At 54.1% G+C, this 26,936-nt stretch overlaps 2 protein-coding genes across 7 annotated transcripts in view; both read right to left on the bottom strand.

The window, feature by feature from the left end:
• MYO15A (myosin XVA) overlaps nt 1-4,523 on the bottom strand; it is a 75,033-nt gene extending 70,510 nt beyond the window's left edge. The window contains exon 1 of the mRNA XM_077970487.1: nt 4,455-4,523. The gene's annotated coding sequence lies outside the window, so the exon portion shown is untranslated. The remainder of the gene's footprint in view (nt 1-4,454) is intronic.
• A 788-nt stretch (nt 4,524-5,311) lies between these two features.
• Nucleotides 5,312-26,394, bottom strand: DRG2 (developmentally regulated GTP binding protein 2). 6 transcript variants are annotated; one of them, XM_077968682.1, is made up of 13 exons: nt 26,237-26,394; nt 19,823-19,978; nt 15,067-15,156; nt 14,350-14,410; nt 13,720-13,810; nt 13,004-13,076; nt 12,780-12,870; nt 11,568-11,665; nt 11,161-11,237; nt 9,398-9,486; nt 8,576-8,634; nt 6,781-6,834; nt 5,312-6,125 (listed from the first exon to the last, which is right to left on the bottom strand). In XM_077968682.1, exons 3-13 carry the CDS (start codon nt 15,136-15,138, stop codon nt 6,039-6,041), a joined length of 852 nt encoding a protein of 283 aa, XP_077824808.1. In that variant the 5' UTR covers nt 15,139-15,156; nt 19,823-19,978; nt 26,237-26,394; the 3' UTR covers nt 5,312-6,038.
• Between the last annotated feature and the right edge of the window lie 542 nt (nt 26,395-26,936).

Raw genomic sequence — 26,936 nt, 5'->3', positions numbered from 1 at the left:
AAGGCTGAAGTGGGAGGATCGCTTGAGCCAGTATTTTGAGGCTGCAGTGAGCCATGATCATGCCACTGCACTCCAGCCTCTGACACAGAGCAAGACTCTGTGTCAAAATAAACAAAAATACAGCACCAGGTGTGGTGGCTCACGCCTGTAATCCTAACACTTTGGGAGGCCGAGGCGGGCTGATTACCTGAGCTCAGGAGTTAGAGACCAGCCTGGGCAACATGGTGAAACCCTGTCTCTACTAAAATACAAAAAATTAGCTGTGTGTGGCAGTGTATGCCTGTAGTCCTAGCTACTCCGGAGGCTGAGGCAGGAGAATTTCTTGAACCCAGGAGGTGGAGGTTGCAGTGAGTTGAGATCGTGCCACTGCATTCCGGCCCGGGTGACAGAGTGAGACTCTGTTTCAAAAAAAAAAAAAAAAAAAAGAAATATAGCAAAAGATACTCAAGAAATTAATGAGAATGGTTATCTCACTGTAAATCTTTCTGTATTAGTTTGATTGTTTGATTTTTGATCCATGTGAATGCATTTCTGAGTGAAAAACCAAATAAAAATGTAACATTTAAAAGTGTAAATGTGGGCCGGGCGCGCTGACTCACACCTGTAGTCCAGCACTTCGGGAGGCCGAGGAAGGTGGATCACTCAAAGCTAGCAGTTCAAGACCAGCCTGGACAACACGGCAAAACCCTGTCTCTACTAAAAATACAAACATCAGTCGGACATGGCGGTGTGCACCTGTAATCCCAGCTACAGGTGTGCACAGCGTGGTGGCTGAGGCAGAAGAATCAGTTGAACCCAGGATGTGGAGGTTGCAGTGAGCTGAGATTGCACCACTGCAATCCAGCCTGGGTGACAGTGCGAGACCCTGTCCCTCCCCAACCCCCCAAACAAGTGTAAATGTGAAAATGGAAAAAAAGAGGGGGGGAGATTGGAGACAGTGAGTGGAAACACCACTTTAGAGGGGCTCCCAGGAAGAATTTCAGGGACCTGAGATGTCACAGGTCCAACCCTACCCCTATCCCAGCTCCATGTAATATTTGTTACATTTGTTGAAAGTGAGGCAGAGAAAGGTCAGAGACTTGCTGGGGAGAAGCAGGGCAGGACTGGCCCTTCAGGCCCAAGAGCACCTCCCAGAGCCATACCTTCTGTCTGCCCCAAGTAGGGGAGCCTTGTCTGTCTGTCCAGGAGAAAGGCTGAGAGGCCACCATTGTCTAGCGGGCTTGCCCAAGTCCCGCCTCAAACCCTCAGGCAGGCATCTTTCCACTGCAAAGCCCCATTGTCCAGATGAAGAACCTGCCTCTCAGAGAGGCAAGCCCAGCTCTAGCCCCGGGGACGTGGAGCCCAGTGGCTGAGAGCTCTGGGTCAGGTCTCATTCCCTTCCTGGATCTGACCCATAGCAAGTCATGCAGCCTCGGCATTGGAGTCTCCTCATCTGTGAGTGTAGATGCCTCCCCTACCAGGGCTGACCTGGGCATTACATGAGATAGCGGAGAGCCGGGCACAGTGGCTGGCCTGGGTAAGCAGCTGTTGTTATGATTGTCAATGTTGTTGCTACAGGCTGCTGCCTGTCTGCTCTGAGTGAGGAGGTCTGGGTGACTGCTGGCGGCAAGTCCTGCCCAACTGACCCCTCCTGGTCTCTGGGCTCCAGGCTAGACCTCAGGCTAGTAGTCAGCTGAGGCTGCCCCTCCTCTGGTAGGCTCCAGGTCCTGCCTTCCTCTCAGGGTCCCCATCCTCTGTGCAGGCACAGAGTGGGTGTCAGGGAGCAAGTCTCTCGTTCATTCATTTCTTCAATATTACTTGTGCATTAGTTGTGCATCTGTTACGTGCCAAGCACTGTGCAGGGCACTTGGAATTCGCAGAGTCAAGTGGAACCAGATGTGATCTCTGCTCATGGAGCTCCCTGTGTTGTAGGGGACACAGACTTTTTTTTTTTTCTTTTGAGACAGGGTCTCATTTTATCATTCAGGCTGGAGTGCAGTAACATAATCACAGCTCACTGCAGTCTTGAGTTCCCAGGCTCAAGCAATCCTCCCACCTCAGCTGCCTGAGCAGCTGAGACTACGGGTGTGTGGTACCACACCTGGCTAATTTTTTTTTTGGTTGTTTTTTGTAGAGACAGGGTCCCACTATGTTGCCCAGGATGGTCTTGAACTCCTTGCCCCCAGGCAATACTCCTGCCTCAGCCTCCCAAAGTGTTGGGATCACAGGTATGAGCCACCATGCCCATCCTGGATGCAGACTTTAAGCAAAGAGCCACATCAACAAAAAGAGCTGTGAAGGTCAGGGCATGACCCCCGATGCCCAAACACTGCACTGGAGGTCCAGGAAGATTCTCCTGACAAGGCAACCCTGAGCCAAGATCTGAAGGACAAGAGGGAGTTTGTAACATGGAAGAGGGAACTGTATTCCTGGCAGATGGAACAACATGTGCAAAGGCCAGGTGGTAAGAGGGGCTGCAAGGACAGTCCTATGGCTGGAGCAGAGTGATTGAGGGCATGTGAAATGAGAGGTGGCCAGGGTGGCAGGCAGCAACTAGCCCAATGGGCGTGGAAGGGATGGGACTTTGGTCACTGTTCCACATTTCCAGATGTTTACTATGTGCCAGGCTTGGTGCTAAATGATTTTCTGGAATAGCTCACTAGATTCTCACATAGATGAAGGGCTTAATCTTGGAGAGGTTAGATCCCTCAGCTGAGAGCCCACAGTGAGGAAGCTGTAGGGCCCGTGTCCCTGACTGCAAGGCCTGTGCTCAGAACGGCCGGGCCACATAGAGCTCAACTCTCACTGCAGCCTCCTGAAGTGGGTGTGATTACTCTTCCCACTTTATAGATGAGGACATGGGCCCAGAGAGGTTATGTGAGTGACACAGCTTGAAGGTGGAGTTAAGCCTGGACAGTCTGGCTTCAGAGTGTTCACAGTCTCAACCACTGCCTCACACGGCTTCTTAGAAAGTAGTATAAAAAGCAGCTCGGGCCGCCATGTGAAAAGAATGGAGAGGGGGCAATGACACAGCTGGGACCATGCTGTGATGGAGTACAGTGGACACATTCAGGATGAGGTGAAACCGGCTGGCCCTGGTGAGAGGCTAGATGGGGCTGGGATGAGGGTGGAGCCAGGTAGACTTGGGGTTGGCTTGGTACAGCTGGGAGGTGCGGGGACTGTCTCTGAGGTGAGGCCAGGGGTATGGGAATGCCATGTTTGGTTTAGGACACGGTGGGCTTGGGATGGCTATGGGACAGTGCAGTGGAGAGTCAAAAAGGCTGCTTGGACCCAGGTCTGGCGAGATGGAAGCTGAGGTCAGGTGGGCTGTCTAGGACAGGGACAGAGTGCGGAGGAGAGGGTCTCGATTCAGCTTTCTTGCCAAAGGACGGTTCTGAAATGAGAAACTGGAATCTAAGCTGGAGAGGAGGAAAGATGGAGAATGAGTGAATGCACAGGTGTGGGAGGGACAGACGAATATTCATGACTTTGGCTCCTATGAAACTGAGTCTTCTAAAGCTGCAGGGAATACTATCCTCGGGAGGCTGCAGGGATGCCAGCCGGGAGATGAGTGCAGCTCTGCTGCCTGGGCATGGGCCTGAGTGAGGGTGCAGACCCCTGCCTGTGATCACCAGGGAGGGTGAGCGATGAGAACAAGGTGGCTAACAGGGTGAGGCCCAAGCCTGGAGCTTACACAGGTGTGGGGGTCAGAGACCTTTGGGGGGTCTTAGGGAGCTTCCTCAGCCCTAAGGGCACAGTGAGCGACCACTTCACACTGACCTGGGCATACGCAGCTGCACGATCCCTCGCTCGCTCTCTCCCACACAAATGTAGACATACAACCATCCTGACCACAGACCCAGAAAGCCCAGGACATAACAGGGCCGCAGTGCCTGCCCTGATCCACGCACACACAGACCTAGCCCAGGAACAAGCCCATCCATGGTAAGGAACATGTGGCTCAGTGGCTGGAGCCTCTCACCTGAGCCCTTATTGCCTGAGGATCCCCCAGCCTCTGGCCTCATTTGCCACCCTTTGCCAGCCAGCCTGGGGGACAGAACAGGCCTGGATCTAATCCAAGGCCTGGACTCACCCTGACACCCTATGGACTCAAGGCCTTCCCTACCTCACCCTGGGCCCAGACCCCCTACCTGTAAAGTGGAAGTGGGAGTGGCCACCACCCAGGCAGAAACCCTCACCTAGGGCCTCATGGCCAGGCATCAGGGCAGTCAGGAGAGGGGCCGAGGTAAGCCACGGAGCCCTTGCCTGTCTTGGTATCCCACCATTGCCAGGAGAGGACTGCGTGGGCATCACACCCCTCACAGATGAACACAGTGAGGCAGAGAAGGGCCTCAAGGTGAGTTAGGGGTGAGGCTCCAGCTCTGCTGCTGCCCCTTCCCTTATCACCCCTGCAGCCTGGGATGCCAGGGTGGCCAGTGGCAGACCCCAAGGACTCTAGGCTAAGGTCTCCTTACCTGGGTCCCGTGGCCTGCTCCCTGCCTGCATGCCGCCTCATGGGGGTCCTCTGGCTGGCCCAGGGGCACGGTCGGCCCAGCAGAGCAGCTCGGTGTTATGGGGAAGGGAGGCCCAGCCCACCACGCCGACTGTCTGGGGCCCCATGCATATTTAATGATGTCTATTATTCCTGTTTTGTCTCTGGAAAGGCATGAGCAGCTGACAGGGGAGCCACGAACAGCCTGGAGAGCTGAGCACGGGCCTGCTTCACGCTCCAGCGGGGCCCGAGGCCCCCAGGAACTCTACCCGTCCTGGCGGCCTCACAGAACCTGCTGCATCCATCTCAATAGGCACACCTCCTCCAAGAAACCTTCCCCGCTGCTCAGAGGTCTTAAATCCAGGGTTTGCACTCACAAACTGTGCAGCCTACACCAGCTTTCGAGGGACAGCAGAATACTGTGGGGGGCCTGGCACACAGTAGGCACTCATCAAGCCCGTCAGCCCCTCTACTCCTGACTTCTGAGGCAACAGGAAAAGACCCACCACCTTGTTCTCACAGCAGAGCCTCCCTGCCAGCGCAGATGGTCACAAGGGCCTCCCGGGATGCTGCCCACCTTGAGAGCCAGGCCCCTCCGGAGGGGCCAGTCTGGGCCTGACACCCCTGACCACCAACCCCCTGGGCAGAGCCTGCCTGTGGCTGGGTGAGGAACCCTGCATTCTCCTTGCCACCCAAGGCTTGCATCTGCCTTGGGGGCCCAGGCTCCACCCTCTCCGACCCCCAGCCCCACTGCTACCCCCAATGCCTGACCTGTGCTCACCTGACTCAACCTGGCTACTGTTCAGCACGTTAACAAAGTGTTCTCAGTCTGAACAGGAACCGTTTTCAATCCTTTATTTCAGAAAGGAGAGTCAGGAGAACTGGGGACTTAGAAAATACAGATCCTAAACTCAGAAGTCCCTGCCCCAGGCGTGCAGAGCCAGGGTCGTGGGGTTTTGTGCTGGGCAGGGGCTGCCCTGGGAGGGGGATATAGGGGGAGGCACTTTAAGACAGCCCTTAGGCTGTGAAGGGTGTCAGCTGGGCCTCTGAAGCCACTAACCTCTGGTTCCCATCATGGAGAGCCCTGTGTGGGGGACCCAAGGGGGCTTCCTCCTGGAAGGGCCCCCACCCCTAGTGTCAGAGAAGCTGGCACGAACTGAGGGAGTGAGGTGCCGTGACAGCAGCCACAGCCCCTGGGGACCCCGGCAGGCCCAGCTACCAGCCTGGCACTGAGCATGCCATCTGCTTTAGGCCCCGGCTGGCGGGCAGGTGGGCAACTTGCTCCCTCAGTGCAGGGGGCTGGCGGCACAGATGCAGGCTCAGCACTACAAACTCAAAACCCCTATGCGAGGGCTCAGTCTTATGGGAAATGCCTCCAGCCGAGCCCCTCTGCCCCGACACCCTCTTCATCTGCCTACTGAAGAAACTTCTGTAAATAGCAGAGACTTGAGGGACCCCTTCCTGGGGTACGTGTATTTGTATTTTTCTGTTTGGGTGTTTGTGTGTCCCAGTGGGACCAGCTCCCCAGGGAGAGGAGGCAGGTGGGCGGGAGGCCTGGTGGGCGCCGTTACTTCTTCACGATCTGGATGACGTCCTCGTGCTCCATGGTGTGGGTCAGCCCCACCCGCTGCGGACTGTACTTGGTGCTGGTGCCCTGGGTGAGGAATGGGGGCAGAAGGGTCACCTCAGCCTGGACTGGCCAAGGCCACGGAAGATATCCCCGGGTGTGGGTGTCCTGGGGGGGTGAATGCCATGGCGTAAGGTGGGGGCCTCAGGCAGCAGGACGTCCGCAGTGCTCTGACCATCCCTGATCTCAAAGGTAGGGGAGGGCCAGGCACAGTGGCTAATGCCTGTAATCCCAGCACTTCTGGAGGCCAAGGTGGGAGGATCACTTGAGCTCAGGAGTTCGAGACCAGCCTGGGCCAGGTAGCAAAACCCCATCTCCATGAAAAATTAGCCAGGCATGGTAGTGTGTGCCTGTAGTCCCAGCTACTTGTGATGCTGAGGTGGGAGGATCGCTTGAGCACAGATATGAAGGCTGCAGTGGGCCATGATGGTGCCACTGCACTCCAGCCTGGGAGACAGAGCCAGACTCTGCCTCAAAAAAAAAAAAAGAAAAAAAGCAAACACCAGAAAAAAGAAAGGGTGGGGAAGACCCATGTCTACCCTGGGTTGGCATGTACATTCTATGGAGGACAGACACACAGACATGCCAATCCCCACAGGAAGGACAGGAACACCACACAGAGAGTGTGAACGCCTTGCTCCATGCCTAACCCAGCCTGCTCGCCTTCCACCCAGAAACTCACCCACACCAGGGCGTACTTGAACTGGCTGGCGAGTGACCGGTGGATGCGGTGGCACTGGAGGACAGGAGAGAGAGTCAGGTAGAGGTGAGGCTCCCCATAACCCCATCCGAAGCTTGGCCACACATTCAAAGCTCAGGACACAGGCTAAGAGGCAGCAGTTCCTGCGGCAGGTGCCCATAGTCCGGGCCTTGTGTAGAGGACTGACACGTGCTCAATTCGCACACAGCCTCCCAATCACAGCTGCAGGTGGCCATGCCATTCCCACTCCTGGTCTGCCAGCTATGGTGCCTAGTTAGGAATGTTCCCACAGCCACCAGGGGAAGGTCAGGGGCCTGGCTGCTAGTGGCCCTCTGCCTGCCTTGCCTGAACAGATGCTCCTTCAGAATGGGACAGGTGACAGCTTGGAGTCTCCCCGGCTTGGTCACCGTCTCTCACTCCTCCTGGCCCCACCTGTGGCCTGAAGCTTCCCACACATCATATCACCCCCAACTCCCAGGGCAGCGTATACCCTTGGTAGGGATGAAGGTCCCAGGGGTCCCAGAGGTCACATGAAACTGGAAGGAGACCCTGGAGGAGGCATCCAGCAATTGCCCCGAGAGTGTGGACCTCTGGTTGTCACGCTGACGGTGGCACAGTGGAGGGCGGCGGGGAGGGGACTCTGCAATTGTGCAATGTGACTCCTCTTCCCACATGCCCACAGGTCTTCCAGGCCCTGGTGGGAGACCCAACGCCTCAGCCCAGAGTCCCGAGGGCGGAGGCCAGCACCAGGCCTGCAGGAACATTTCCTTGACACAGATGGAAAGGTGGCTGATTCTGGTCTGCAAATGGGTTTTGTTTGACTCAGCTTGCCCAGCATTGCCACTTGTGAGTGACTGAAGGGATTCAGGAGGGTAATCGTGAGTCTCCTTGGCTCCTCCTGCTGTGACCTCAAGCCTAGGCCCTGAGAGAGATGGGACTTTGCCTGGCCTCATTTGTTTAATACCTCCAGGGTGGCACTCGGAGACCTGGGGCTGGGCTTGTGGAAGGAATGAATGCACAAGAGCAGATTGCAGGCCCAGCCACCACTGTCCTAAGGGGCTGCAGGGACAGCTGGGTCTACAGTGTCCCTTGCCTACAGGATACAGATCTGGAGAAGAAATGAGCTTGAGGAAAACAACACCAGAAAAGCATCAGCCCAGGAGGACGGCCATGTGACCTGAAGCTTGACCACCATCTGTGCCTGCAGGGTCATGTTCAGGTGACAGAATCCTGGACAGGGAAAGGCAGCCTCTTGCTCCCTAAGCCCAGAGCACCTCCCCTGGGGCCTGTGCATGCCTGCTCCCCTACCTGGGATGCTCCCCACCCCAACTCCTCACTGCCAGACCTCCTAGTCCTACAAGCCAGCTCAGGTTGCCTCCTTGAAGCTGCTGTCCTGACCTCTGTGTTGAGCTGGCGCCACTCCCCACTCTCCTTGGATGCCTGAATGGCATGGGAGCAGGGTTACTGGCATCTATGCAGTGCCAGGCAGCATGCTGAGTGTCCTACATGCTGGACCTCGTTCAATGTGTCCTCCTGACTACCTGGGGGGGAGGGCAGGCAGCACACCCTGCTCACAGGAGAGGTCAGAGCCTCAGCACACAGCTAGGAAGGGGTGCTGCAGACGCAGCCCCAGGTTGTCCCACGCCAGAGCCTGCATTGACATCTGAGAGTGAGACCAGCAGAGCCTACCCCCAGCCCAGGGCACGTCAGGCAGAACAGAGTCCCAAGGGGCATGCAGAGCTCCCACCCCTTGTCACAGCAGGTCTTGTCAACTCACCACATGCTCCACCGAGGCCCCTTTCCGGAGAATGATGGCATCTGTGAAGTCCGGCCTCTCTGCAGGGCGGGATGGGGAGAGTCAGCCACGTATCAGGGCCCACGCTGCCGCCTCGTGATTCTGCACGAGGGAAGAGCTGGCCACGGAGGCCCTTTCGGTCTCCTTGCCTTGGCCTAGCCTCCCCCTGACATCCAGCATGCCCTCCACATAGATCCCTGTGCCATCTTCTACGAACCCGACCTTAACACAGTGACTCAAAACAAATCAAAACTCTAGGATTCACAGTGCCTGCCACCCATCTGCCGTGACAGCACCGAGAGAGACCAGGACCTGGACTGAACGGGCAGGGTGCGAAGGGATGCTGGAGTCTAGTGAGGGAAGCTGCAGCTCACTCCTTGCTGCCAAGGTCAGGGTTGATGCAAACTGCTCCAAATTCAGCAGTTGGAACCCCAGGGCGCGCGCGTGTGTGTGTGTGTGTGTGTGTGTGTGTGTGCACCAGGAGGATGGGCAGGAGTCAGGCATGGGGACGGCTCCTGTGGATTCAGGTCCCTAATGCTCGTGCAGTGGGGCCTGTCACTGTGAGGGGAGGTCAGGAGGGCACTGACTGCTACAGCCAGTGGGGACCCCAAGGTAGCCTTGCCCCACCAGGGCACCCTCAAAACCAGCAGTGCCCAGCGCTGAGAAGGGAAAAGAGCTGAGATGTGTCTAGACAAGCCAGGCCAGAGCCAGTGCCGGGGTCTCTGGGCACCACACACTGGCCTGGCAGCCTTCTAGGGAGGATGAAGCTCAGCTTGTTGCTCAGCTACGTGCAGTGCAACTCACGTCCTCTCTTCTTGGTGTAGATGCAGGTCAGGGCCAAGTACTCCCAAAGCATCTCCAGCAGATAGTCCAGGTTCAGCTTCATGCCGCAGCTGCAAAGAGGCCAGTCAGGCAGGGGCCCCTGTGAGTTCAGAGGCTGAGGTCTCCACTTCTCACTATTGGAGGGGACAACCTCCACTGGCCAGGCGGCCCGCTGGTACCCACAGGGAAACAAGCCCATTACTCTGATGGCAGCTTGATGTTTCTGCTGCCAGTGCCTCTGGGCACCAATCATGGTCACACTCAACCAGGGTCAGCATCTCTCCTAGGGGCTGGCAAGCCCGTGCTCTGTGGAGGGTCGCAGCATGTGTGGTTGATGAAGGGCTGCCGTGGGGAGATTGTCGGGGGCTGTGATGGGACCATGGGCAAACGCTAAGAACCCTGACACCCCGAGTTCACTCCTTGTTGAGAGGAGCGATGGACTTCCAGGAAGTCCAGCAGGGATTTCAGCAAGAAGAGAGGATAACCAAGGCTCTGGAGGCACCAGGCCTGGGTGGACTGTGGCTTGAAGGTTTGCAGTGTGACCCTGAGCTGTGTCCTGACCTCTGTAGAGCTGTTCTAAGCACAAGCAGGTAAAGGTGTAGAGGCTCTCACGTCCTGAGGATGGCAGCCCCTCAAAGGCCTGGGACACAGCAGTGGGAGAGGAGCTGAGGCTGTGCTGTAGGACGGACACTATTCTCTGTGGTGGCTACAACCACCACAAAATGGTCCTTGTGCTCAGGCCGGGACCCTCATCCATCATTTGCACTGTCCAGCCTCTTGGTCCTCGAGCTCTCCGTACTGTCGGCCAAGCTTCACTGTGAAGCTGCAGAGCATCCGCTCCCAGCCAGGAAACCAGCAAAGTAGAGCACCTGAATCAGTCTGCCCCAAAGAGAAGCCTGCCAGGCTGTGGTGGCAAGTGAACAAACAGCCAGAGTGCAGGCAGTACCCCAGGGACCCACCCTGCAAAGGAGGTGGGCCTGAGAACATTAGTTCCCTTTTCCCCTTTGAGCTGTGGTCAGACAGAAGCCACACCTTCCAGAGCACCAGGAGAGGTAAGCTCACACCCAGGGCTTCTTGCGGGGACCTTGGTTCACTACTAAGTTAAGAAGCCTTTTTTTTTTTTTGAGATGGAGTCTCGCTCTCTCACCCAGGCTGCAGTGCAGTGGCACGATCTCGGCTCACTGCAACCTCCGCCTCCCGGGTTCAAGTGATCCTCCTGCCTCAGCCTCCTGAGGAGCTGGGACTACAGGAGCACGCCACCACGCCCGGCTAATTTTTGTATTTTTAGTAGAGACAGGGTTTCACCATGTTGGCCAGGATGGTCTAGATCTACTGACCTCGTGATCCACCCGCCACGGCCTCCCAAAGTGCTGGGATTACAGGCGTGAACCACCGCATCTGGCCTAAGTTAAGAAGCCTCTTAACCATTTAACCTTGGTTGATGAAATCCTTGTTTTCTTAACCAAAGTCCATAAGACATCACCCACCCTGCCCATGGCAATTCACAACTGGAACGGGCCAATGCCTCCAGCAGCTATGAAGGAGACCCTCCTGCAGTGTCTCCTGGGCCTCATGGACAAAGTGCTCTGCCCTGGGCAGGAAGTCATGGGCTCCATGAGGGCTGTGTGCTGCTGGAGGCTGTGCTGGCTTTTCCTCCTCCACAGCCAAAGTGGCTGGCAGGCCTGACGACTGGGGTCAGAACCCAGAGCAAGGACAGCAGAGTGGCAGGATGCCAGCGGCCTCACCTGATGACCACACTGTTGGGTTTTCGGGCCAAGCGGTCCACCTCTTCCATGGAGATCTGGTCGATTTTGTTATAAACCTGAGATTGAGAAGGTGGAGGCTGGTGCTGAGGATAGGAGCAAGGCATCCAGGAAAGGGCCCTCCATTGCCCTGTGCTGGCTGCAGCCCTTCCTTGGAGAGCTGAGTCTACGCCCTCCCTTCCTTTGCTGCCTCAGGGTAGGGAAGGCTGGGCTGGAACCCTGGTTTCAAGCTCTCCATGTCTGCAAGATTCAAGCAGCCACTGAGGTGAGGGGAGGGGAGGGGAGAGCCTCAAACTCTTTCTGCTTCTCTCACAAGGCTCCGGGAGCTGAAGAAATGCATGTGGTGGAAAGGCCGAGTGGCCAGGCCAGGGCTCCCCTCCTGCACTTACATACAGGCAGGGCATGTACACCCGGTTGCCCACGATCACATCGATGAACTCGTCTGGGGAGCAGTCTTCTCGGAAGAGAACTTCTGCGTTGAAGATCTCTGAGGGGCTCCGATTAAGGGCAACCTGTGTACCAGCTGCCCCTGTCCCTCCTCAGCGGAGGGCCCCAAAGAGCCAATATGCTGGCCGCATGGGATCTTGGCGGTTATCTGCTTGTGAGGTTTTACAAGATTGTAATGCTTTGGAAGCCTTCTTTTCTCTTCCCCAGAGGGACTACAATATATAAAAGTTTCAATCAACACAGGGTTTTTTTTTTTTTTTTTTTTTTTGAGACGGAGTCTGGCTCTGTCGCCCAGGCTGGAGTGCAGTGGCGCGATCTCGGCTCACTGCAAGCTCCGCCTCCCGGGTTCACGCCATTCTCCTGCCTCAGCCTCCCGAGTAGCTGGGACTACAGGCGCCCACAACCGCGCCCGGCTAATTTTTTTTGTATTTTTAGTAGAGACGGGGTTTCACCGTGGTCTCGATCTCCTGACCTTGTGATCCGCCCGCCTCGGCCTCCCAAAGTGCTGGGATTACAGGCGTGAGCCACCACGCCCGGCCCAACACAGGGTTTTAATCTTGACAGCTAGGCAGGGAGAAAAATGTACCTGCTAGAATCCCCAAGGCCCCTCAGGGGAAGCCTGGGTTTTAGCACCAGGAGCATCTGAAAGCTGGTCGAACCCAGCTTCTCCTGTGCAGGACTCCAGTGGGGGCCATCCTGCCTCTGCTCACCCACCTCTGGCAATGAGGGGCTCACAGCTCACTCTAAGAGTTCTCCATATGCCAGACATAACTCTGCCTGAGGCCCCCTACCCTATCCCCAGGGCCCCAGAACCCAACCAGCCCCCAACCTTGCTTTAGAGGCACCATCCACTCCCCAGCTCTCCCTGGGGCTTCTCCAGGCTAGGAACCCTCCATCATCAGAGGCTGTTTCCCATGACATCTTTTTCTTCCAGATGTCATCTGGCTACCACAGTGCCCAGTACTTGGCGAGGAGCCAGGAAGCCATTGTCAAGTGCATGGCTGCAGCCCTGGCAATCTGGAGCTTGCCCAGAGGCTGGTCAAATGGACAGCGGGGGCAGTGGGGGTGACCTGCTGCCACCCTGCGCCACGAGTCCTCCTGTCTTGTTCAGTCCCCCCACTGCCCTCCCTCACGTGTCTTTCAGGGAAGGATACTGTATTCGTGCAGGATGAGCTGCACCAGCTTTTCCGAGCACTGGGTCAGCGTGACTGTTGAGTTAAAGGAGATGCCACCGCCTTTCTTGGGCTGAAAGAGGAGAGAGGGACGGGGAGAACTGCTAACCGAGGGGCCACAGCAATGGTCCCACAGCCTCAGTCGCCGGCCAATGCAGTCTCAAAACTGCCACACCCCTGGCCTGCAGGCCCGAGAGGTGCCTCACCTTGAAGTAGATGTTAGGCTTGTGCTTGTTGAGGCGGATGCCCACAGACTCCAGCTCCTTCTCCAGCAGAGACCTAGGCAGAGCACCCCATAAGCCCTTCACAGGCTGTCCACAGAGCCAGGCTGCACAGCTTCCCTGTTACGCAGGACATCACTGTCCACCCCGACAGAGACTGACTCTCTCCTCACCCCTTCCCCAGCAACCCGGAGAACACTCCTTCCCAATGCCCCAGAGCTGCAGGGAGCTTCTAAACTCTGCCACAGTCGCAGAGGGAACCGGTCCGGTTTACAGTCGGCATGCACAGGCAAGTGGTGGAGCCCCCACGAGGTGACCACATGAGGGTACTCCTTCTGGTCCCAAGGAAGCAGGCCTGGTGTGCCCCTCTGCCAGGACGTGGGATGAACAATGCTTCTGTGCTTGGGGCTGGGCTTCTGGCAGGTTCTGGGCAGTGAGGGGGCACCTGTGCCTCTGAACAGGAAGCAGAGCCAGGCCAAGCCCCTTGGCCCCCAGCCCCAAGACGCCTCTGTGCTGGCTGGACACAAGCCTTGAGGAGAAGACGCCACAGGCTGGCTGGTGTTGGGTTTAGTGTGGGAAAAGTCCTACCACTACTCTCACATGTGAGAGGGCCAAGCACCCACAGGCCGCCCAGTATGAGCTCAGGGACACATCGGCCCTCCCCAGACATGTGAGCCTGCCCCATGCCCCACCCTGCGGACCTCTGCACCTCTCCCTTGGTGGCATCCAGCATCATGATGACGACATCAGCTGTGCGTGCCACAGCGATCACCTGCCGGCCACGGCCTTTTCCTGGATGGGTGGGAGGGATGGAGTTACATACACGAACCCATGTGACCACTACCCAGCCCACGGCGCCCTGGACTCCTGTCCTTTACAGACCTACCACAGCCTCTGCCACATACCAGCACAAGCTGATTGATTTTATTGGCATTTTTCTTTAATCCACGTGTTTTGCTCACAGTTATTTCAGAAGAAAATCCGACACCCACCATCATAAAAGGAGTAACGGGATAATAACGGCTATCCTATGCCCACCCTTACCATGTGGCAAGCCCCAGGCTAAATGCCTGAAAACTATGCTGTAAATTAAGTATGATCATGCCCATTCTATAGCTGAGGAAACTGAAGCTTGGCTTAGAGATAGCCAATCACTTGCCCAAGATCACAAAGCTAGTTTGGTGCCAAGGATTTGAACTGGAACCTGTCTTTTCTGGAAAGTGGGATAACAGACCAGGGATCCAGAGTGATCTCCATGACAGCCACACCCAGTTTCAACAATCAGTAACAGAGCTCCATCCTGCCTCCCACACACCTGCCCTGCCTCCCACCTTGGGCTGCGCCTTCAATGATTCCAGGAAGGTCCAGGAGCTGGATGTTGGCGCCTTTGTACTAGGATGCAGAAGAGAAGAAAGGTAAGGCAAGGCTGGGCCTCCACTGGGAAGGTCCTGCCTGGATCTGGGACATCTGGAATGGCCCCAGGGCTCAGGGGCTTAGGGAAACCCAGGTGCAAACCTGTGGCCAAGCCCGAGCCTCGTCACCATCCCAGCCCAGTGCACACCACAGCCTATGAGCTGAGTAGCCACCTAGAGAGGGCTCAGGATCTCCCAGTCCCACAATACTCATGGCTGATGGTACCAGCACTTCACAAATAAATTGCGTCACCGTGGGAACTTAACGCCACAGCACCCAGCTGCCCAAAGCAAACACAGCCCAAGGCAGTGAAGCTTCATGGGGAGGCAGAAGGATACAGCCAAGCAGCAATTAGTGACTAGACCTGCAGTGGTGTTGGGGAGGAGATCTCGCACAGGAGGCACCAGGCAGAGTAGCCACATGCTGGCCTCACCTCCTGGTTCCAGGCCCCACCAGGCATCTCTGGGGTCCAGCAGCTAGGATCCCCAGAATTGTCGGTGCTGGAGGGCAAAGCAGCTCAGTCCAGAGCCTATTCTGACATGGGGACATCCACCCTGACTCACACACGGCGGGCACAGGCACAAGTCCAAACACAAGCACACGTCCCTTCTCCTGGGCCCAGCACACACACTTACTTCAATGACCCCAGGAATACACGTCAGAGTGGTGAACTCATAGGACGCTGCCTCGCTGGCCGTGGAGGTCATCAGACTCAAGAATGTGGACTAGGAGAAAAGGAGGTCATTGCACTGAGGAGCCTTGTGTCTGGCCTTCTGGGAGAGGCCCCAGGCGCTGGAGGCCTGCAGGTGCAGGCAGCAGGAGGAGCCCCTCTCACCCTCGGCTCAGTGACCTAGATGGCTGCGAAGAGACCTCCCAGCCGGAGGGCTTGCCTCTGGCCCTGTCCTGGATGGGTCGGACATCAGAGGGTCTATCTGTTCCTTGGCGGCCTCAGGACTGTCTTGGGTAGAGGCAGGGATCTGGATTCTGAGGGGGTTCCCCACATACATCAGGAGCCTCCCCTAGCCCCACACAATTCTCCAGACTCTCCTGGCCCCAGAGAACTTTAAGCAGGTAGCAGTCCCATGGCACTCGTGGAACCAGTACCCAGACGTGCTGTGCACCTAGGGAGGGTGTGAGGAGCTGTGCAAGGAGACGCCAATCTCCTGGGCTGAAGCAGAGACAGCTGACAGGAGAGGTGCCGCAGGGAGGGAGTGGGGAACTGGGAAGATGTGGATGTGACCACTCAGGCCACCATTCACTGTGGCTGGGAGTTGGAGAAACCTGGCTTTGAAACCTGCCTCTGCCGGGGTATCCTGGGATCGGGCAGGAAACTCCATACTCTCAGCTCAGGGTCTTTACATGTAGAATGGGCATGAACCCAGTCCCTCCCTCACAGGACTGCACAGGGATTAAAAAGGTAAGGACCGGGATGTGCCTCGCTCCGAACACTGTAACATCTCAGTGATAGATGCTGTGGCTGAGAAGGCCAGCCAAGCAGTGGGCAGAACCGGGGAGGGAAGAAACCCAGCCCCATGCCTCCTGCTCCATCCTAATCAGCAGGGCCCCAGGAACAAGAAGCCTGAGACTCTGAGTTGCAGGGCCAGCTATCCAGACCCTGCCTTCTGGCTGACTGGCAGGAAGACAGGGGCACACCTCCCCAAGGCACCCTTAGACCTCTCAAGCCCAGAATGTGGCATGCGATGGAAATACATCGAGTCCTCAAATCCAGAAATCCTCAGCCTTGGGGACCTCCTGGAAACCCAAGAAATGATGAAAACCTGGTGGAGTGGACAGGTATGGATAGACAGGGTGGCCCCAACAGGCAGGCAATGGCTGTTGAGACACCCAGCAACCAACCTTGGGGCGACTCCCTGATTCTGTCTGGCCCCTGTGAGTAAGAACTGGGCCCTCCCATGGTGGGAGAGCCTATACTCCCAAAAAGGCAGGTGGGATCTGCCACAGGCCCAGACTTCAAGGGTAACTAGAGCGGCTTCTCTATCAATCTCTCTCTCTCTGATACATATACCAATCATATAGGCAGACAGTACAACAAACAAAACGAAACACCGCCCAGCCTGCATGCAGCAAGCATTCAAGGAAAGGTAGCTGTTACCACCTTCCCCTATGCCTGGCCCAGAGCAATGGAAACTGGGTGTGGGCTCAAATTGTTCAGCTGAACTGAGTTAGAAGCTGCTCCCTGGCACCTGTCCAAGAGCTTTGGTTGTTGCTCACTTGGCCTATATTCTAGCAACCTCCCCGCTGTCCCACTTCCACCTTGCCCTGCTGTAGCCTGCTAGCTACACAACAGCCAGAGTGATTCTGTAAAAAAAGTAAGTCAGCGCCCAGATGGTGGTTTCTAATGCTATTCTCCAATCAAAGGAACCAGGGCTCCTTGGAGAAATGGCAGATTCTAGGACAGGGCAGGGAATATACAAAATGAGCTTGAGGCATCTTGCAGTGTCAGAAAGTGAGCAAGTGCTGGAAAAACACAATGGCGGAAGTACATCAAAGAAGCCAACTAAAATAGCTCCGAAGTTAAAACCTTTTGAGCAGCAAAATAACATGGTATGTGTTTAGACCCCGAAGCACAAAGTAAACCCCACAAGTCCATATGGATATCAATAAATGATTGAATAAAACAAATGAATGGGAGAAGAGAGACACATCTCCCAGGCAGAAGAATTCCAAACAGTTTCTGTAGATGCTCCCCTCAAGGAGGCGATGGAATTGGGGCTGCACACAGTCACCTCCCTCCCCAAAGCGGTGTGGCAAGGGGAGAAGAGAGTATCTCATGGTGGAGAAAACTGACACACCTCAGCCAGGTGGTCAAGATCAAAATCAGCAGGGGTAAGTCATGTTGACAGTATGTGCCCTTCATGTGATGTGATAAAAATGGCACTTTACCTCTGTGGTCTTCCTTGCTAAACTATAACCCCAGATTAACCACAAAAAAAACACTGGACAAACCCCAACTGAAGGACTTTCTTTTTTTTTTTTTTTTTTTTTTTGAGACGGAGTCTCGCTGTGTCGCCCAGGCTGGAGTGCAGTGGCTGGATCTCAGCTCACTGCAAGCTCCGCCTCCCGGGTTCACGCCATTCTCCTGCCTCAGCCTCCCGAGTAGCTGGGACTACAGGCGCCCGCCACCTCGCCTGGCTAGTTTTTTGTATTTCTTAATAGAGACGGGGTTTCACCGTGTTAGCCAGGATGGTCTCGATCTCCTGACCTCGTGATCCGCCCGTCTCGGCCTCCCAAAGTGCTGGGATTACAGGCTTGAGCCACCGCACCCGGCCTAACTGAAGGACTTTCTATAAAATATGGGAATGGTACTTCTTGAAACCATCAAGGTTATCAAATCAAGGCAAGTATAAGGAACTGTCTAGAAGAGCCTAAGGAGACATAACAACTGAACTGTGATGTGGGATCTCAGGACAGAAAAAGGACAGTGGGGAGGAGCTAAGGAAATCTGCATAAAACATGGACTTGAGGCAAGAACAGATCAACATTCATTGGTATAAAAGGTTAACTGCCAGGGAAAATGGGCGTGGGGTATATGGGAACTCTGTGCTACCTTTACAACTTTTCTGTAAATCCAAGACTATTCTAAAATAAAAAGTTTATTTTAGGCCGGGTGCAGTGGCTCACACCTATAATCCCAGCACTTTGGGTGGCTAAAGGGGGTGGATCACCTGATGTCAGGAGTTCAAAACCTGCCTTGCCAACATGGTGAAACCCCGTCTCTACTAAAAAAGGATACAAAAAATTAGCTAGGCGGGTTGTCGCATGCCTGTAATCCCAGCTACTTGGGAGGCCGAGGCAGGAGAATTGCTTGAAACTGAGAGGCGGAGGTTGCAGTGAGCTGAGATCACGCCATTGCACTCTAACCTGGGCAACAAGAGTGAAACTACACCTCAAAAAACAAAAAACAAAAAACAAACAAAAAAAGCCGATCAGACATATCTCGTTTCTGCTCAAAACTCTGCAATGACGTTTATTTTATGTCTCACATAAAAAGTAAATCACGCCGGGAGCGGTGGCTCACACCTGTAATCCCAGCACTTTGGGAGACTGAGGTGGGCAGATCACCTGAGGTCAGAAGTTTGAGACCAGCCTGGACAACGTGGTGAAACCCCATCTCTACCAAAAATGCAAAAATCAGGGGGTTATGGTGGTGGGCACCCATCATCCCAGCTACCCGGGAGGCTGACTGATAACTGCAAGTGCTTGAACTCAGGAGATAGAGGTTGCAATGAGCTGAGACTGTGCCACTGCACTCCAGCCTGGGTGACAGAGCGAGACTCCATCTCAAAAAAAAAAATAAATAAACCAATATAGATTGTACACTAAACAGAGCAACTTTCAGAAGAAATCTTTTTTTTTTTTTTTTTGAGATGGAGTTTTGCTCTTGTTGCCCAGGCTGGAGAGCAACGGCACAATCTCGGCTCACCACAACCTCTGCCTCCCGGGTTCAAGCGATTCTCCTGCCTCAGCCTCCCGAGTAGCTGGGATTACAGGCATGCGCCACCACGCCTGGCTAATTTTGTATTTTTAGTAGACACGGGGTTTCTCCATGTTGGTCAGGTTGGTCTCGAACTCCTGACCTCAGGTGATCCGCACCCCCTCGGCCTCCCAAAGTGCTGGGATTACAGGCATGAGCCACCGCACCCAACCGAAGAAACCTAAAAACTCCACAGTTTCATTTTTCAGTCCAAGCCAGGGTCCTTCCGGCCACCCATAAGCCCCTATCCTCTCTGTCTTCTCCCCTCCTGGTGCTCCTCAGGGAGCCACCTGGGCCTCCCTGGACACACTAAGCGAGCGCCTGACTAAGGGCTTCTGTGCTGACTGTTCCCTCTGTCTGGAATGTTCTCACCCAGGACTCTGCAAGCTCCCTCACTTCCTTCAGGCCCATGCCCAAATACTCACTCGCCAGAGAAACCTGCCAGGACCTGTAGTAACTAGCAGACCTTCGCCCTGCCACTAACCAGTCCACGCTCCTCACTTGATACACCTCATCTTCACTTATTTACTGTCCTTTCTCTTCAAGAATGGGAGCTCTATGTGGGCAGGGACAGAGCTCTGTCTCATTCGTGCTATGTCCCCAGTCCCTGGCATAGTGCCCAGCACATGACACCACTCAAGATACACACTCGAGAAGTATTTGTTCGTGATGCCTGAGTTGGAAGACCAAGTAGGGCTACATCTGCTGGCAAGAGGAAAGAGTGTCCTCCACGTTAGGATGATAAAGGGCTGGGATCTGACCCTGGGGGAGCCCAGGTTTTCTGTGTCCCCGGAGCTAAGCAGAAAGGCAGCGAGGAGAGCCTGGATGGTCACCTGTTTGAAAGATGACTTCCTGCTTTCCTCCCCGAGGCCCATGCTGACCATCACTGACCTTACCCACAGAGGGAAATCCAATCAGTGCCACACGGGCATCGCCCGACTTCATGACATCGAAGCCCTCTCCTTTGGACGAGGCTGATTTGGACGGTTCCAGGAGCTGGGCCCGATACTTGGCGAGCTTAGCTTTCAGCAGGCCCAGATGATACTCAGTGGCTAAAGGATGGAAAACAAGACAGAAAATGAGTGGCCAGGGTGTCCAAGCCCAGGGGTCAGGCAGGGCCCACACGCCGCCAAGTACTGGCTGGGAAGCAACCGCTGTCAAGGAGATTATGAGAAAAAAAAAAGCCACCCTTCTGCTTAAAAGGCTCCCTTGGCTTCTCAATTCATTTAAAATAAAATCCAGTCTCTTAGGCCGGGAGCAGTGGCTGACACCTGTAATCCCAGCACTTTGGGAGGCCGAGGCAGGTGGATCACCTGAGGTCGGGCGTTTGACGCCAGCCTGACCAACGTGGAGAAACCCTGTCTCCACCAAAAACACAAAATTAGCTGGGCATGGTGGTTCATGCCTGTAATCCCAGCTATTTGGGAAGCTGAGGCAGGAGAATTGCTTGAACTCAGGAGGCAGAGGTTGCAGTGAGCCTAGATCGTGTCATTGCACTCTAGCCTTGGCAAAAAGAGTGAAACTCCATCTCAAAAATAATAAAAATTTAAAAATCCCATCTCTTTGTTGAGACCTCACCACCCTACTGAGAACCAATGGTTCTCAACAAAGGTGGCACCGCTCCCTGGGGGGCATTCTGGAAATTCTGGGAGATGTTTTCTGTTCACTTTGATGGTGAAGTCATCATTGGCATCTACTGGGCAGGGGGCAGGGAAACCAGCTGCCCTATTAGGTGAGTCAGCCCTGCGTAGCCAAGGAGAATTGTCCCAAGTCCATGACTTGTGACATCCTAAAGGCATCTACAAAGGGAAAACCTGGGTTAGGATCGCCAGGCCTAGAACCTAGCTCTGTTTATGTATAAACACAGGACATTTTGTACAGTGTTAATAGACATTGAAATGTCCAGGAACACAACTATTGTATACGAAGGGAATACTACGTCATGCTTTGTCTGAAACTTTACCTCGAGCTGCTCACTATTCGGGGATCCCACGCTGCCATGGCAGCACCTCTTGGGGCGTAACTTAGTGGCCAACACAACGCACCTGCATTGTGGCTGTCCCACCCCCAGTGATTCCACTGCTTCAAGGTAACTTCGTTAGATCCTGGCAGCACTCCGGCATTTGCGTATTTAAATAAATACCATTTTCTTTTTTTTTTTTTTTTTTTTTTGAGACGGAGTCTCGCTCTGTCGCCCAGGCTGGAGTGCAGTGGCCGGATCTCAGCTCACTGCAAGCTCCGCCTCCCGGGTTCACGCCATTCTCCTGCCTCAGCCTCCCGAGTAGCTGGGACTATAGGCGCCCGCCACCTCGCCCGGCTAGTTTTTTGTATTTTTTAGTAGAGACGGGGTTTCACCGTGTTAGCCAGGATGGTCTCGATCTCCTGACCTCGTGATCCGCCCGTCTCGGCCTCCCAAAGTGCTGGGATTACAGGCGTGAGCCACTGCGCCCGGCCATAAATACCATTTTCATTATAAATTACTTTCCTTTTTCTTCTTCTCCTTTATATTATTAGGGTATTACATTGTTTTTTTTCAAATTCTGTGGGTACACAAATTATATTACTGATGAGGACTTTCATTTCAGGACTGTAAATGGTGTTACAAACTCTTTGCTCTAAAACGAGGCCGTGGTTGAGACTGAGAACCAGGACCCTATGTGACCTGGCTCCTGGCTACTTCAACGCACTCTGCTACATTCCAGACACAGTGGCTTTCTCCTCTCTCTTTTTTTAAAGAGATGAGGGTTTCATTCTGTCACTCAGACCAGAGTTCAGTGGCACAATTATAGCTCACTACAGCCTTGAACTCCTGTCTCAGCCTCCTGAATAACTAGGACTACAGGCATGTACTACCAGGACTGGCTAATTTAAAAAATTGCTTTTGTAGAGATGAGGTGTTGCTATGTTGCCCAGGTCTTGAACTCCTGGCCATAAGCAATCCTCCTGCCTCAGCCTCTCAAAGTGCTGGGATTACAGGTTGAGCCACTGGGCCTGGCCTTTCTTTTTTTTCTTTTCTAGAGCATGCGGACCTCATGCCTTCCTTGGGACCTTCACACTGGCGATTCTCTCCATTTCAAAGAGATCTTTCTGGAGCTGGCTCCTTCCCATCATTTGAGGTGCAGCTCAAACGTCACCTCTTCAAAGAGGCCTCCCCTGCCCAGTCTCAGAGGGCGGTGTCCTACAGAGGTTGACAGCTTGTGTCAGAACTCCACCCCGCAATTACTGGGGCCGTTTTACTTTGGAAAAGTTAGTTTTCTTGTGCATCAGTTTCTTAAACTGCAAATAGGTTTATTAACAGTATTAACTTCTTAGGCAGATTTCTTTTTTTTTTTTTTCTTTTTGAGATGGAGTCTCGCTATATCGCCCAGGCTGGAATGCTGTGGCGCAATCTCAGCTCACCGCAACCTCCACCACCAGGGTTCAAGCAATTCTCCTACCTTAGCCTCCCGAGTAGCTGGGACTACAGGCACACACTATGATGCCCAGCTAATTTTTTGTATTTTTAGTGGAAATGGGATTTCTCCCATTATATATATTATATATATATCTCAAAAATATATAATTTCTCCATGCTGGTCTCAAACTCCTGATGTCAGGTGACCCACCCACCTCGGCCTCCTAAAATGCTGGGATTACAGGTGTGAGCCACTGACAGTCTTGCTGGTGTCAGGCTGGAGTGCACAGGTGTGATCTTGGCTCACTATAACCTCCACCTCCTGGGTTCAAGAGATTCTTCTGCTTCCTCCTCCCGAGTAGCTGGGACTACAGGCTGGTGCCACCACGCCTGGCCAATTTTGTAGTTTTAGTAGAGACGGGATTTCACCATGTCGCCCAGGTTGGTCTCGAACTCCTGACCTCAAGTGATCCATCCACTTCGGCCTCCCAAAATGCTGGGATTACAGGCGTGAGCCACTGTGCCTGACCATACTTCAGCAGATTTTTGATGGTGGAATAATGGAGAAGTTTTACAGAAAGCACTAAGAACATCGCTTAGCACACAGTAAGCACCTAATAAAAGCTGGCTATAATCTACAGTAAATTCCGTCCTTCCCCAGACCCCTTCCTGCCTCGTGAGCCAGTTTACTGTCTTCTGAAGTCTGAAAACTATCTTATTTCTTTACTTCCCTGACTCTGGTAGGTCAGGAAATGGGACTGGATCCCCAGCTTCCAGCACAGGGCCCAAGCACACAGGAAATATTTTGCCAAGTGAATGTGTGAATTGATAGCAATGAGAAAGGGTCAAGAATGGGTTCTGCAGCTGGGCATGGTGGCTCACACCTGTAATCTCCAACACTTTGGGAGGCCAAGGAGGGAGGACTGCTTGAGGCTGGGAGGTCAAGACCACCCTGGGCAACACAGTGAGACTGTGCCTCTACAAAAAATGTAACAATTGGCCGGGCGCGGTGGCTCACACCTGTAATCCCAGCACTTTGGGAAGCCGAAGTGGGCGGATCACCTGAGGTCGGGAGTCCGAGACCAGCCTGACCAACATGGAGAAACCCTGTCTCTACTAAAAATACAAAATTAGCTGGGCGTGGTGGTGCACACCTGGGAGGCTGAGGCAGGAGAATCGCTTGAACCTGGGAGGCGGCGGTTGTGAGCTGAGATCGCACCTCTGTACTCCAGCCTGGGCAATAAGAGTGAAACTCTGTCTCAAAAAACAAAAAAAAAACAAAAAAAAAAAAAGAAAAGAAAAAAAAATATATATATGTAAAAATTAGCCCGGTGTGGTGGTGCACACCTGTAGTCCCAGCTACTCGAGAGGTGGAGGTGGGAAGATTGCTTGAATGCAGGAGTTTGAAATTACAGTGAGCTATGATCATACCACTGCACTCCAGCCTGGACAACAGAGCAAGACTATCTCAAAAAAAAAAAAAAAAAAAGGATTCAGTGTCAGTCAGGTTCACATGGCCCTTCCTGTCATCCCAGCTCCTAAAATTCTGAGCATATCTGAAGGGAAGGACTAGGTCTTAATCACCTTTACATCTCCTTTGTCTACCACAGCCAAAGTAGCAGCATCTCTAGCCTCCCTGTGACTTTCCTTGGGCCTTACAGGTAATATTCCACACAGCAGCCAGAGGGAACTGTTTTTTTTTTTTTTTTTTTTTTGAGACGGAGTCTGGCTCTGTGGCCCAGGCTGGAGTGCAGTGGCCGGATCTCAGCTCACTGCAAGCTCTGCCTCCCGGGTTTACGCCATTCTCCTGCCTCAGCCTCCCGAGGAGCTGGGACTACAAGCGCCCGCCACCTCGCCCGGCTAGTTTTTTGTGTTTTTTTTAGTAGAGACAGGGTTTCACCGTGTTAGCCAGGATGGTCTCGATCTCCTGACCTCGTGAGTCGCCCGTCTCGGCCTCCCAAAGTGCTGGGATTACAGGCTTGAGCCACCGCGCCCGGCCCAGAGGGAACTTTTAAGACAGAAGTCAGAATAGCCCCTCCCCTGCTTAGCACCCTGCACCAGCTCCCACTGCCTTAGAACACAACCCAGAGTCTTTCCCATGACCTGTGGCTCTGCATGATCGACCCCCTCCTGTCCCATCACTGCACCCCACCCTAGTCCTGTTGATCTGTAAACAGCCAAGTTTGTTCCTGCCTCAGGGCCTTTGCACTAGCTGTTCTTTCTGCCAGGAACACTCTTCTCCCAGATGTTTGCATGACCAGTTCCTTCTTCTCATTCAGGTCTTAGTTGAAACGCCCCATCCTCATGGTGGTCTTCTCTATCATTTCACCTAAGCAGGCCCAATCCCCAGCCCCTCCCCACCCCTAATACTCTGCTGTATCACCCTGGTTTGTCTTCATAGCACATACTGCTGGCTGACATTGTTTTATTTATTTTATTTCTAGTTTTCAGACTGTCAACTAGAAGGTCAGATCTGAGGGCTGGGATATGCCTGCTGTGTTCACTGCTTTAACCACAGTGCCTAGCACATAGTAAAGGCTCAGGAAAGATCGGCCGGGCATGGTGGCTCACGCCTGTAATCCCAGCACTTTGGGAGGCTGAGGAGGGCGGATTACCTGAGGTTAGGAATTCAAGACCAGCCTGGACAACATGGCGAAACCTCCTCTCTACTAAAAAAATACAAAAATTAGCTGGGTGTGGTGGTGCGTGCCTCCAGCTACTTGGAGACGAGGCAGGAGAATCGCTTGAACCTGGGAAGCAGAGGTTGCGGTGAGCCCAGATGGCGCCACTGCACTCCAGCCTGGGTGACTGAACAAGACTGTCACAAACAAACAAACAAACAAACAAAAAAGATTTACAGAAGGAATGAGTCATAGAGGGCCCTCAACTCCTCGGCCTTCAAACCTAAATGGAACCAAGGGAAGGCAGACACTGGGACCAGCTATCTGTTGTTGCTTGCTTCCTTCTCCCACAAGCCTGAATGGCTAGCTACTAGCCTGGCCAATTGCTTCTCCCATTACTCTTCCATACCCACCTTGTGATCTAGACTGCTCTCACTGTCCCATGAACACATCATGCTCACTCCCATGTCTTTGTCTCAGTAGTGGCCCCCACCTGGGAAACCCTCCCAACAACCAGCTCAAGTCCCACTTCCTCCTAGTGTCATCATTCTCTCCTAATCTCTCTTCTGTGAGCTCCTCCAGCCCTTACATTCTAAAGTCCAGATTTGAGGCTTCATTATCTATTATCTATGTTGGGGTGTTTACTTTAAATACTGAGTGCTTACCATGTGCCCAGTGCTTTGTAAAGGCCATCTAATTTAACTCAGCTGTGTGCTAAGATGGAGCAGGAAAGTATCACCCCATTTACAGATGAAGACACTGAGGCTCCAAGAAGTGAAGTGACTTTCCAGTGTTTTACAGAAGGTACGTGGTGGACCTGGGGTTCAAACCCAGGCCTTCCAGACTCCAGAGTCCTGATTCCCTTGCTCCAGTGGGCTCTCAGCTACTGAGTGAGGCTGTTCCTGAGAGGTCTCCTCTTGTACTTTCCAAAACAACAGGGGAGACCACCAAAGCCCCGGGCCCAGCCATCAGGAGACTGGGGTTTGAACCCTAGCTCTGCCTCTCTCTGGGTCAGATGGGTCAGATGCTTGCTCTGTGAGCTGGGATTACTCTACTTGGACACACGGTCTAGGACTGATCAGATCTCTTGGGGGCCGTTTGCAGTCAGACCTGGGTGTGAGACCCGCTCCCGCCTGGCCCTGCCTTGGGCGCGCAGGCCGGCCTCGGCACTTGTCTGGCAACTTCTCCGCGGCCTCGGATCTTGTCCCAGCATTACTGCTGGAGTTGTTCCCCCATTTTACAGACAGGAAAACTGAGGCGGGCAGAAAGGAAGGCCCCGCCCGTCCGGCCCTCACCCTTGTTCTTCTGCGTCCGAGCGATCTCCTTCTCGATCTCCGAGATCTTCTCTAAGATCCCCATGGCGGCAGCAGAGCTGGGCGCACAGACAGCGGCTGCGGTGGCACCGGGAATTCCGCTCTGACGGCGGCGACAGAGGAGCGTGCGCCCGGAAGTCAAGGAGAACAGCGTTCTCGTGGGCGCCTGGTGCTCCGGGATTCAGAGTCCGAGCGAGCCAAGTTGCCAGACACTATCGGTTCCGCCCGCTGGACCGGCCAGGCTGTGGACGTCTGGGAAGGGCGGGGGCGGGGCCGGGCCATACTGTACTGGCCCACGGCTAGGCTGGCCGGAGCAAGCAAGGAAGAGAGGGAATCTGCTGGTGATGAACCCTGAACTGCGAGTCCCTGCGCGCAGCTGACTGGCAGTATAAGGAAAAGGGTCTGAGTCGAAAGCCTGGTGGCTCTCATTTTATACTATAAATGGAGGTGTCCAATCTTTTGGCTTCCCTGGGCCACATTGGAAGAATTGTCTTGGGCCACACATAAAATACACTAACACTAATGATAGCTGATGAGCTTTAAAAAAATCGCCAAAAAAGTTAATGTTTTGGCCGGGCGCGGTGGCTCACACCTGTAATCCCAGCACTTTGGGAGGCCAAGGCAGGCGGATCACCTGAGATTGGGAATTCGAGACCAGCCTGACCAACATGGAGAAATCCCG

Source organism: Macaca mulatta, chromosome 16, assembly GCF_049350105.2.
Source record: "Macaca mulatta isolate MMU2019108-1 chromosome 16, T2T-MMU8v2.0, whole genome shotgun sequence".
Lineage (NCBI taxonomy): Eukaryota > Metazoa > Chordata > Mammalia > Primates > Cercopithecidae > Macaca > Macaca mulatta.
Note: the sequence above shows the minus strand (reverse complement) of the source record. Positions and strands in the feature narration are given on the sequence as shown.

Coding starts and splice junctions, on each gene's coding strand:
- DRG2 (XM_028835501.2), bottom strand. CDS start 26,300: ATGGGGATCTTAGAGAAGATCTCGGAGATCGAGAAGGAGATCGCTCGG. Junction 13,811..14,349: donor CATTGAAGGCGCAGCCCAAG/GTGGGAGGCAGG, acceptor CCACCCATCCAG/GAAAAGGCCGTGGCCGGCAG. Junction 11,238..11,567: donor TGTACATGCCCTGCCTGTAT/GTAAGTGCAGGA, acceptor TCTCAATCTCAG/GTTTATAACAAAATCGACCA.